Below are 12,552 nucleotides of genomic sequence, written 5' to 3' on the forward strand. Positions count from 1 at the left end.
GTTTCGGTTTTCCAGCACATTTTCATCCCCAAACAAGCATTGAATTCTAGCGCATTTTCAATCCTCATTCGTAGTTAGGTTAGTTTACTTTTCAATCCTCATTCCTATTTGAATTTGTAATGTAGAGTTTTGTATTAAACCATTTTCAAAATGAATAAGTTGTTCGGAACTGGTTTTTTGAAAGTAAACAATTTGTTCGGACGTAGAAATCCGAAAATAATCATTAATTTCAACAATAGATTTCCGAAAATTTTTCATTGTTTCGACAGTCAACTTCCAAAAATTTTGAATTTGTACAACACTCAACTTCCGAAATTAAGTTTATGTTTCGGTTTTCAACTTCCGAACAGAATATGTAGTTTCAATTTTCAACTTCCAAACATTTTTTTTTTCTTTCCCTCCTTCTTTTGTATATTCTTATTGGGAGCTTCTATTTCCACATCCCCATTCCCCTCTTTACGCACATTTAATAAAAAATATTTTTATTATAATTTTATTTTCAAGTGAAATTACTATTATGGACATTAAATAAATACATTCAGAAGTTGAATGTCGAAAAAAAAAATAATTTTTGAAACTTTACTTCCGAACAAGTTGTTTATTTTTTGAATGCTACTTCCGAACCAATTGTTTATTTTCGGAATTCTACTTTCGAACCAATTATTTATTGAAAAAGATGTGTAAATAGGGGATTGGGTGTGTGCAAATAGAAGCTCCCTTGTTTCAATTGTATAGTCATTAAACATATTATATTTTGCAGATAATATCACGCACCTGTATGTTGAGCACACTAATGAACCGCATGTCCATGACCATCAGGATTTCAGCCAACATGCCGATGTAATATATTATCCTCTTTTATGCATTTGTAACTTATTTTTTATTTTCTGATATGTTCCCTAACATGTGATATTCTTTTCAAATGCAGTATATTGCACATGCACTGCAGATTTCACATCCTATTATTGAGACTGGTTATGATGAGGGGATTCGACATCCTCATCGACTTTACCAGGCTATCGAGACTATGACGCATGTCCTTGAAGGTCAACACATTGACGAAGCTGGACCTAGTTCTGGACCTAGTTCTGCTGGACCTAGTTGTATTGGATGTCTCTTTTCATCTCCGACGTTGACATACAGTCGTAGGCCTAGGCGTAGACATACAGCTGATTCGTGACATATTATTTGTTAGTTGATGTAATTTTTGTGGTGTTTTTTGTAAGATGGTATTGTTGTAATGGTAACAATGGTTAATATTTTCTTATTATAATGGAATGGAAACAATGGTTGATACCATTGAAAATGACATTTTATTATTAGAATTGAATGGTAACAATGGTCGTTGATTTTGTAAATGATATTTTCTTATTACAATGGAATGATAACAATGGTCAATAACATTCAATCTATGCCATAGAACACATCAACATCAAAAACACATCCATTAATTCCTTCCATAATTCTAACATTATCAAATGCATACACGTGTCATGCGACATCAACAACATCAAATGTCTCTCGAGTAGCTACATTATCATGAATAATGTCCTTGAAATGTTGAATGTGACACACATATACATCATTCCAGTCAACAGCGCAAGGGTGACGGTATTTTCGCCAATTAGTGGCTATAGGAGGAACTGGATGGCCTTGCTACAACAAAACCTGCACCAAATATCAACTGAGTTAGTGGTCATACCTCATAACTTCTTGTACATGCACAAATTGATAAGTTTCTGTTATACCTGGACGAAATGATTTCCGTTGACAAACCCAATGGCAATCTCACGCCTATCAAGTTGAGGTACTGGCACTATTCTAAGAGGTAAAAAGGTGAGACATTGCTGTAATGACAAGTGGTATAACACAAGATTGTAGCACGATGCAACAAGATGCCTCATGTCTGGCATAGTCATCCAATGTAAGTATCCAGGACTGTCTTTAAAGTATGACAATATGCTTGTCAATTCTTCAAACCTTTCGTAGGACCCATAAAGTGTAATGTATTCCTCTTTGTGTGTGTGCAGCTCACCCAACAGATCACGCCTAACCTGAGCCCAATCATCTTCTGTATGACCGATTGAAGCAGCTATAGCCCTGAAACCACAATTCCCATCTGCAGCTACATCCTTGACAAACTTAATGTATGGTTTCAACCCAGAAGGGAAAATATCAACATATGCACCAGGTTTCACTGTTACAGTAATGTATACCTTCCTTTTCGCATTCACCTTCTCCTTTCCCTTAACTGGTTGCTTCTTCTTGGTTTCCAGAGTATAAGCTAATGCAGTGATTTGAGTGTCCCTAGGTGAGGAGGAATCATGTCTAGATTGTACAAACTCAAATGCACACGGGTCACGACGGGTAAAAACATCGACATTCTTATGATCTCGAGGACGTGTTTTGGGCTTCACCTCCGGCTCAACAAGAAAAGTGCTTCCCGGATATACAATCTCTTTCAACTTCTTCAAAAGCTTTAACCGCATGGTTCTATCACTTTCATTAAACTTGTTCACAAATAACTCTACTTCTGCATGACAACTCACCTCCGTTTCCTCTTATTTCTTTCATATGGAGATATGAAGTTGCCTCCCCTGTGAGTGTATGGTAGCAAGTGGTATAGAACGATCTTGTCTAATGTAGTCAGCAATCTCATGGGCACAAGGTAAACCATGATTATGGTGAATGACGCATCCATAAGCTTCAACATCAATACCAATGGAATTGGCTTTTTTACTCTCTACAAGAAAATACTCAAATGCAGAGATAGACACATTACCTCGTAGCTCCCTGAACTGAGAAGGTTTAAATTGATGTTGCACAACAGTTAGACTTTTCTCAAATGCAGCCTTTATATCAGTGTGTTGCAACTCAAGCAGACTATGTATCTTCTCAAATGATGCCTGAAATAAGACTTGACATGAACCCAATTGTCTTTTAAGTTTTGCATGTGCACTCTCAACCCTGTTTAATTCAATGCAAGTCAAATTAAAATCAAGTACATGGCACTTATTAATAACATATTGAACAAAAGTAATCTTACCGGTTCGTTGTAACATTGCCACAATGCATACACGTGTCTGTCCATACCGCTACAAATTTCTCATTGTAAGGAACCAACCAAGTATCCATGACGTATTTGACTGCATCAGGATAACTACTGAATTCCTTAAGTAATGATTTAAGACGTTCATCGTATTGAATTTCAAAAGATAAATACACTAAAGAGTTCCACTCAAGGTTGAACTTCTCCCATTTCTACCGTGTCTCAAACATTTTCTTGCGTTTAGTCAATACATTATTACTGATATGCCAACGACATAATAAATGTCCGCCACTCGGGAATATCTTCTATATGGCATTCATCAAGGCTAGCTCTCTATCAGTAACAATAATTGTTGGCACAACAAAACCATCCATGACATCACGTAATGTAGCTAACACCCACGCATAGTTATCGACCCTCTCAGACTGTAAGTATGCGAAAGCTACAAAGAAAGTCATTTCAGTTGATGTCACTCCCACAATTTCAAGAAGAGGAAGACGATATTTGTTAGTTTTATATGTGCAATCCATAATTAATATACGTGGGAAATACCGAAATAAGTCCAAACTGGTAGGATGTGCCCAAAACAAGTCCTGTCACAGTCATCGTGGACTCTTTAGACCGATGGTGCTCAATGTAATTATACTTGGCCAATTCACCCAATAAGTGTTGCATCTATGATCTTCCAGCTCTCTGTACCACCCTGTTTCGATGGCGTACATTGTAAATGGTTTTAAGTGTGCTTACATTGAGGGCATCTCGCTGTTTCAAGGTTACTAGGATTTCTTTTGTCCGAATCATGCTCTTTGACATATCCATTAACAATGCTTTCTCATCATTTGATAGCCTCCCCGCATATGAATGTCCCTCAAGGTGCCCCGCAGGTAGATGGTTATGCAATCCGCATACTACGATCAATGTCCATTCATCATATGTGGTAAACCTGTGAGTCCTCATATCAAAAGGACAGCCACGCTTCTTCGTACCGGTTATTCTTGATGTATTGTTGCCATCATGTTTTAACTTCTTTGTCGCTCTATATTGGCCACTCCTCTCACAAGCAAGATACATCCTGGGTCTTTTTTTCCCCTCAACCATAGTCTAATGTTTTGATTACAATGACCAAACCATTTCTCTTTCCAACTTCATGTACCCAGTTGAGCAATTCATCATTACTTTTGAATACCTACAAAGTCAAATAAATATTATCGAACATTTACATTTGTTGAGCAATTCAAACCATAATCATTATAATTTCGTAGAGTGAACCTGTTCAGTTGTGAATTGAGTAGTGTAATCCAACACAAAATCCGCGCAAACCTGACTTCCTTGAGTTGACACATATTCCTACATGTTTTGTATAACATTACAATTTTTTAATGGCATTATAAAGATTAATTTGCAATTCAAAACTGTAAATTTGATATGCAGTTTGCAAATTTGGAATATAAAATGGGATTTTTTTTTTTTACTTCATTCGGAAGTAGTTGTCCGAATTCATTTTAAAATTTCGGAAGTTGAATGTTGTAAAAGTTAACTTATTTCGGACAACAACTTCTGAAATTAAATATTTTTTTTGGACAACTTCCGAAATTAAATACTTATTTCGATAGTAGATTTTCGAACAAAATAATATAATTCGACTTTGGTTATTCGAACGACGTTGGGAAAAAAAAAAGGAGAAACTCACATTTCCTTCGCTATGTTTCTCATAAACATTTATTTGCTGCTTTTCAGAAGACAAATCCTCCATAACAATGATGAATGAGGAAGAAGCTACGAATGAGAAAGGTTGATGCTTTCCCTTATAGCTTAATGCATGATAAATGAGTGCATTGAGAAGCTACGAACTTGGAGCTTAATGGAAGAAGTTACGAACTTGAAAGAAGCTACGAATGAGTGAATGAGTGCTTTCACTTTTAGCTCAATGGAAGAAGCTACAAACTTGGAGCTTCAACAGACGTGAAGTCTGGATGGATGTGTGCATTGAGATGTTTTGAATTGGGTATGATGTCCAAAATAGTAATTTCACTTGAAGATAAAATTGTAATAAAATTAAATATTATTAAGTGTGTGTATAGAGGGGATTTGGTGTGCGTGGATAGAAACCCCCCTTTTGTGGCGACTGAGGAGAATTTTGTCATTTAACTACACATCAACTACAAGAAGTGAAGAAAGCGCGGGAAAATCAGCGCACCCAAAAAAAAAAAAAAATCTTTAAGTTACCACACCGCCTATCTTCTTCTTTGTTGTGTGTGGAATCAGTGACAGAGAAGCTGCGTGGTTGGAGATCCAACGATGAACGCCAATGGCCGAAGGCGAGGAGGAGGAGGAGGAGGAGGAGGAGGAGAGCGCAGAGATCCAAGAATCTCGAGGACGCAGAAGCTTATTCTCACCGCCGAAGAACAACTCGAGTCCAACCTCGGCTTCGATCTCTTCTCCCAAGGCGATAAACGCCTCGGTTGGCTTCTCACATTCTCATCCGTATGTCACTCTCTCTCTATCTCTCTCGCAATCTCACACTATTTATTTTTCCATTTCAACTCTTTAACCCAACAATCCCCCAAATTAATTGCAACTGTATTGTAAAATCTCAGTCTTGTGTTTTTGGGCTCTATTTTGCAGTCATCTTGGGAGGATCAGGAAACCCACAAGGTCTACAGTTGCGTTGATCTTTATTTTGTTTGTCAGGTAAATTAACCACTTTCGCTTCAATTATTTTGTTTTTTGTTTTATTGTTTCTGTATGTAAATTACACTGACTTCACAAGTTTCGCATACTTACATTGGGTTTCGTTAGTTGCATCAATGGAAAAAAATGTTGTCGGTCATATAATTCACGCACTTTTCCTTGTTTATCATTAATTACTGTCTCTTTGGCCTTACTTAAAGTGATATCGGTGTAATTATGCCGACTTGTTGTTTTTTGTCCAAACATAAAGGGGAGGTTAGTGTAATTTACCCTTTGTTTTGCAGTTTAGCAAACTCTACTTAATGCGTTTGATTTCTTATTTATTTTTTGGGTGTAAATTTAATTTCAGGATGGTTCTTCTTTTAAGTCCAAGTACAAGTTCCGGCCTTATTTTTATGCGGCCACCAAGGCATGTAAATCGTTGTCTGCTTTGGCAAAGTTTTTACTGTTTATGGAATTAATTTGCTTAATTGCAGCTTACCTGATGCTCTGGTGATTTTGTAGGATAAAACGGAAATGGACGTTGATGCGTATTTGAGAAGACGTTACCAAAGTCAGATTGCCGATATAGAAATTATAGAGAAAGAGGACCTTGATCTTGTAAGCTGGGTTATTCTTTTGATGTCATTTAGCTCCCCACATTTTTGTTTCTGGGTTATTCTTTGTTAATAATACCCATAATATGTAACTCAATTCCAACAATCCATGTTACATTTCTAATTGTTAAACAATGAGAATGCGAAAAAAGTGTCTTTATTGTTAATGGAGTTGGTGGTAAACCTGATCTATATATGATTGATTGCACATTTTTAGTATACCTTATACAATAATTAAATGTGCAATTTTATTATAACTATTCTACCCATGTGTCTGTGGATATTGGATTATTTTAATGTATGTGGAAGAAGGGATAAGTGTCAGTGTATGACTGTGGGGGCACTATTTCAAAAGTAATGGGATGGTTGTAACTGAAGTTTTGTCCAATCCAGCAATCTACCTCAAAATCTAAGACAAAGCTCAGTCCACTAGCAAATGGCCCACTAAGAGTAGGTAACTTAGTATGATCTTTGGAAGTAGGCTTTTGGATGAAATTTGCTGTTGTGACATCCTAGGGTGTCAAACTCTTTTGGAGTTAGTTCACAAGCCAAGATCCTGCAATATTTTTTCGTAGTAGAAGAACTTAGAATATGCCAAGCTCGACCTTTTCAGGCTTATGAACAAGAGGGGTTTCAGGCCATGCTTAGTTAGACCTTTAGATGACTCTTCTATTATTCATTGTTCTTATTGCGGGGCTGGTCAAGGAACAACCAATTCATGAAATATCCCAATCTCAGCCGGTTTCTTAGCTCTTCAGTCTTAACCAACTTACAAGATCAACCTTAAACTTCCAAGTACTATTGCCTATCAAGTCAAGATTTTGCAACCCCAGGCTATGCTCAATGTAGTAGAGTTAGGTATTGTGCCATTTTAGACATTCTACGCTGCCTAGCAACATTGGGGTGGCATAGGGACCTACTACAAGGTATGAAGAGGTGTTCACCAAGTTTTTGTGGTAGTTTATGTGCTCCAATGTAAGAGATGATAGTGGACCCAGTAGACATCCAGCAATGTCTGAGGAGACAAGCTAGCATTTTTGTAACCAAGGTGCACATGTATTCTTATACTATGAGCTGAAGTGTACACATGAATCATTTTTCTGATAGAGCAAAAGAGTATGTGGCATATGTCTATTACCTGCTGCACAAGTAAGGTGGACAAATACGTACATGGATTCAAACTTGTGTTCACCTTTCTTTAGGTTTGTGCACTAAATGTGGCTTTAAGTTGAAAAAGTTTGTACTTACAATATTAAGCATAATCATCCAGGCAAGCAAATGATTTTTAAATCCTTACTGAATTGCTTTATCTGTTTCTTGTTAAGTTTGTTCAATACTGCATAGTTGTTTTCTTATCATGTATATAGTTGATATCAATTCATGCCTGAGAGGGTTGAACTTTCTATAGTTGATTTTTCCTAGAAACTGCATTCTGATTGCTTTATATGATGATGACAGAAAAACCATCTGTCTGGTTTACGTAAAGCTTATTTAAAGATATCCTTCGATACTGTTCAACAACTGATGAATGTAAGGAGTGATCTCATGCATGTTGTCGAAAGAAACCAGGCAAAATTTGATGCTGCTGAAGCTTATGAGTCTTTATTAACAGGGAAAAGGTAACAACTTCATAGTTTTAATTAATGTTCTATATGCATGGAGCAGCAAAGATTTGAGTCAAACACACACACACACACACATAAATATATAGCACCATAGGTTTGACTTCACACACACAGAGACACATATACCTTTCTGATAAACAGGTTCATGTTCCATGATAAATAACCCATTACTGTGTTTGCAATTCTTAATCTTACATTGTGCTAACTTTTTCCATCTCATTTCCAGTGTGAAAATATATATTTTTCCAATCCTGAGATGTTTTTATTGCTTGACCTGCAGCAAACAACGACTTCAGGATTTCATAGAATGTATTGTTGATCTTCGTGAGTATGATGTTCCTTACCACGTTCGCTTCGCCATTGACAATGGTGAGTTCTTTTTCACGTAGTTGATTGCAAAACTTATTCTAATACTTTCTAAAGACGTGATTAAATTGCGTATCATGTTGTCTTACTTGGAATTCCATGTGATTTAGATGTAAGATGTGGGCAGTGGTATGATGTCAGTGTATCCAGTGCTGGAGTTATGCTGGAAAGGAGAACCGATCTCTTGCAACGTGCCGAAGTTCATGTTTGTGCATTTGATATCGAGACCACAAAGCTTCCTTTAAAATTTCCAGATGCCGAGTATGATTCAATTATGATGATCTCCTACATGGTTGATGCGCAAGGATATCTGATCATTAACAGAGAGGTACATATTTCGTCTTTGATTTATTTGCATGTTTTCTAGGTTTTTAATGATTTTCTATATGCACCTTGAATTCTTAACTTCATTATACATAAATTCTGTAATTGGCCCTACTGGATTGCACATAGAATTTCTTTGTTTATCTCCTTCTATTTGTTGCAATTCCATTGAAAAAGAACAGAATTCACTATGAAATTTTATTTATAGGGAAGAAACTATTTGGTATTTGCTATCTTGCCATTTTCAATCAAACCTTATTGGGGAAATGGTTATGAGATTTGTTTGTGAAAGGGAGAAGTATTTGAGGAGGGTGGTGGCATGTAAATATGGGTGTATTTGGGGAAGATGGATGTCACAGGAGGTTACGGTGTCCTATGGGGTCAGTTTGTGGAAAGGTATTAGATATGGACAGGATGGCTGTCTCTGGTCGTATTAAGTTTTTGGTGGGGAGTGGGGTGCAGGGAGGTTAGACTAGATGATTCTTTCCCAAATGTTGCCTGTATTGATCCAGACATGCAAGCTACAATGAGTGATTGTTTGAAGATAGAAGGTGGTCAAGCTTTTTGGGACATTATGCTTGGTAGAGGAATGAATGATTGGGAGATGGCAAAGGTTTTAGATCTCCTTGGGCATCTTTGTTTGACCCACATTGGTGGTGGGGATGGTGATGGTGACGACTTGGTTCAATGGCTAAGATCCTTCTCTTGGCAGTTTAGCTTGAAATCCTTTTAAGTCACTCTTGCAGGTTTAGGGGTTCCTTATTTCCTTGGAGAGGAGCTTGTGCGGACAGAGGAGGAAGAAGGCAAAAGACTTGGTTCCGCTGGCATTAATGTGGATAATTTGGGGTGAAAGGAATAGGCGAACTTTTGTTGTCAATGTGTTATCAGTAAATTAGTTGCTTTTTTGTATACATTGTTTTTGGGAATAATTAAACTGCCTTTGAACCAATTTTTGGATTTTTTTAAGACCATAGAATTGATAATAGATTGATGTTTTATGGAGAAGTTGAGAAAATGGGGTATGGGTTTCCTCAATTGACATAAAAAATTTAAATTTTCTATGGAGGGAACACAGATTATATAGTTAATAGAGTAAAAAAGGAGTGCATGTATTCCAGGGTTTTTTTATTTTTTGATAAATAAAATTTATTAACCAAGAGCATCAAGGAGATGCCAAAGAAATACAGAAACAGGAACACCTAGCCAATCACATCATCAATGAAATCTAAAAGAGAAGACAAATCCGGGTCCACCCGCCCAGACACCCAACCACAAAGAACTTGGAAAAGCCTATTTTCCAACCAAGACACAGACCAAACAATCCCCTGAAAAATGTGACGATTCTGCTCCAACCAAATCTACCGCATTAAGCACAAAGGAGCCATTGACCAAGCCTTCTGACGCTGCTTCCCAACCCAACCCCCTCCTGAACTTCATAAAACATCCATCACCCCTTGGGGCTGCACCCAAAGGACACCAAACATTGAGAAAATCAATTGTTCTCAAATGAGCCGTCATATATTGTGGGTGTTTGGGAAGTTGCTATTTTAGTTTTTGGTTATTTTAAGAGGCTAAAATTTTTGTGTTTGGGAAGATAGTTGGATTTTTTTGTAGTTGGATGTGATGTTTGTGAGAGAGAAAGTGAAATGATTATGGACTTGATATGACATTTTGTCTTATTAGTTATTTTAGCCTATTTTGTTTTTTAGTGCTATTTTAGCCAAAAAAGCTCTTCCCAAACACCCCCATTGTGTGGGGGAAACAACTCAATCTGAAGGAAATGCCAATCCTGATGGTGGTTTTATTGAGCTATAATTTCTAGTTATCTTGTTTAAAATATTTTGTTCTAGCGAACGTTGTGGTGGTTGATGTTCTTAAGCAAAGTCCTTGTGCTTCATTTGGCAAGGGTGCAGTGGTCTTAATATACCTTTTATGGAAATAAAAGGTGTTGGAAGAATGCGTGAGAGTGAAATGATGCCGATGGCTTCATTTGGGGGCACTTAATGGTTGAACACATCTAGGTGATGCTGAACTTATCTGGTGCATTTGTAAGTGGACATGTCTCGACATGCGTAACTTTAGAAACAAGCATTTTGACCATATCTTCTACTTGACTGGGTTCCTTTGTCACTTAGGTAGAGAATATGTGGTGGCAAAACATTGTTTTTGAGTTTATAGAAGCATCATCGTAGAAGGCATGGAATATTGTAAAATTATTGTTATGGTGGTATGATGATGAATGTTTTGCTACTCAAATGGAATTTTTTTTACAAATCCCAAAAAGAAAAGTAATTTTTGAACAATTGTGTCATCAAGAAAAAAGAATAGAAATATTTTTTCAAGCATCATTCTTATTTAGAGAGATCAACTCTGTTAGTGGGTGGAAGATTGGACTTTTGCAGGAGCTTTGTTGGGGAGAAAAACATAATTAGTTTTGCTTAACCTCTATGTTGTAAAGGTCAGCTGGAATAAAATGTCATCTTGTTGTATTGAGTCTTTGCATGGGATAAGTATAACCTATTTGGAAGTTGGAGTACGTCAACCTCCGTTAGAATTTATAGGATTAGGGTAACTGGAAGGGATTTACCAGTTAACACAATATTTGTTTGTTTACCAGCATATTTTCTAACATCAGGGTATCATTCATCCAAAAGATAAAACTGTAACTTGTAAAATTAGTGGTCTTTTATCTTATTATTTAATATTTAGTTTATCTTGGTGACAATTCCAGCGTTTTGTCACTTACCTTAAAAAAAAAAAAGAACAAAATAGTAATAATTCTAGCATCTTTGTCATGGTTGTTGCAACTCCTTTGGCATCCAATGCTACTCATCATCTTCTGCAAGTTTTGATAACTAATTTACTTTACAAACAAGCTCGGTAGTTATTTAATTGTAAGTTCCATTTATTGTTTCCTATTAGGCAATCAGTGCTCTGTTATTACATGAACATCATTGTTGCAACCCTATGTTTTTGTCAAATTGCAGTATGTGTTCAATGGTAAGATTCTGCACTGATGGGTTAATTATATTTTTACACTTTCCAATTTTCAGTGTGTCGGAGAAGATATAGAGGATTTGGAGTACACTCCAAAACCAGAATATGAAGGCTATTTCAAAGTTACAAATGTGAAAAATGAGGTAATGGTCCATAGTATTTTGGTAGCTTTGCTTCATATCTTTTGAAGAGTTCTGGTGCCTAGTTTAATAGCTGTATGAATTGGTGTTTCTTGCAGGAAGAGCTTCTTAGACAGTGGTTTACTCATATGCGAGAGATGAAACCTGGGATTTTTGTTACATACAATGGTGACTTTTTTGACTGGCCATTCGTGGAAAGCAGAGCAGCCCATCATGGGTTTAAAATGAGTGATGTAAGTAGCTCTGTTCTGTGAGTTACAATTAGTGACACCATACCAAATAATGGCCTTTTTAGCTCATTTATGTTGTCATTGATCGCAGTTTCTCAAATGCTGCAGGTTTGTATTTTCCAGAATGCTGGAATAATATTCTGAATTTAACCCATGAATTGTAGTTCTTACTCTGCCAGCTTCCTTCTTTGTCTATTAAATGCTATGAATTAGTAATAGTGTGCAGAAATATTCAAATTTTCAGCCATTATAGTCCATATGTCTTACATGTCGCGAAGCACATGGAGACAAAACTTTACATGTATGATGTCTTTGTTGATAAATAAGCTTCTAACCACTACAAGATTCAATTTATTAGGGGACTTTGTGCCTTGTTTCGTTAGTATACTTTGTTTTCTGGGATTGGAGAAGGAAAACATCCATGGTGCTTCTTGTTACTACGACTTGTTGATTTGGTGCATGGGAATCAGCAAAAACTAAGTCTTAATTCTGAGAATAATCTTACTTCTAAAGTATCATTGTGATGTTGATGCT

The 12,552-nt window shown here is 36.6% G+C and overlaps 2 protein-coding genes across 3 annotated transcripts in view; one reads left to right on the top strand and one right to left on the bottom strand.

The window, feature by feature from the left end:
* Positions 1 to 1,491: 1,491 nt before the first annotated feature.
* Positions 1,492 to 2,489, bottom strand: LOC145807155 (uncharacterized). Its single transcript, XM_082905093.1, has 2 exons — positions 1,749 to 2,489; positions 1,492 to 1,656 (listed from the first exon to the last, which is right to left on the bottom strand). Exons 1-2 carry the CDS (start codon positions 2,487 to 2,489, stop codon positions 1,492 to 1,494), a joined length of 906 nt encoding a protein of 301 aa, XP_082761219.1.
* A 2,796-nt stretch (positions 2,490 to 5,285) lies between these two features.
* Positions 5,286 to 12,552, top strand: part of LOC114310357 (DNA polymerase epsilon catalytic subunit A) — a 41,906-nt gene continuing 34,639 nt past the window's right edge. For both annotated transcript variants that reach the window (XM_028256330.2, XM_028256331.2), the window contains exons 1-9: positions 5,286 to 5,533; positions 5,675 to 5,740; positions 6,090 to 6,149; positions 6,245 to 6,340; positions 7,795 to 7,955; positions 8,242 to 8,330; positions 8,438 to 8,655; positions 11,705 to 11,791; positions 11,887 to 12,021. In XM_028256330.2, coding sequence (XP_028112131.2) covers positions 5,348 to 5,533; positions 5,675 to 5,740; positions 6,090 to 6,149; positions 6,245 to 6,340; positions 7,795 to 7,955; positions 8,242 to 8,330; positions 8,438 to 8,655; positions 11,705 to 11,791; positions 11,887 to 12,021 — 1,098 coding nt within the window. In that variant the 5' untranslated portion in view covers positions 5,286 to 5,347. The remainder of the gene's footprint in view (positions 5,534 to 5,674; positions 5,741 to 6,089; positions 6,150 to 6,244; positions 6,341 to 7,794; positions 7,956 to 8,241; positions 8,331 to 8,437; positions 8,656 to 11,704; positions 11,792 to 11,886; positions 12,022 to 12,552) is intronic.

The sequence above is a fragment of the Camellia sinensis genome, chromosome 14, assembly GCF_055761805.1.
Source record: "Camellia sinensis isolate YWXY chromosome 14, ASM5576180v1, whole genome shotgun sequence".
Taxonomy (NCBI): Eukaryota; Viridiplantae; Streptophyta; class Magnoliopsida; order Ericales; family Theaceae; genus Camellia; species Camellia sinensis.

Bases quoted from the DNA above. Each gene is read 5' to 3' on its own strand.
- LOC145807155 (XM_082905093.1), bottom strand. From the start codon at position 2,489: ATGCGGTTAAAGCTTTTGAAGAAGTTGAAAGAGATTGTATATCCGGGA. The intron at 1,657-1,748 runs GTATAACAGAAA...GTTTTGTTGTAG, and splicing joins ACGGAAATCATTTCGTCCAG to CAAGGCCATCCAGTTCCTCC.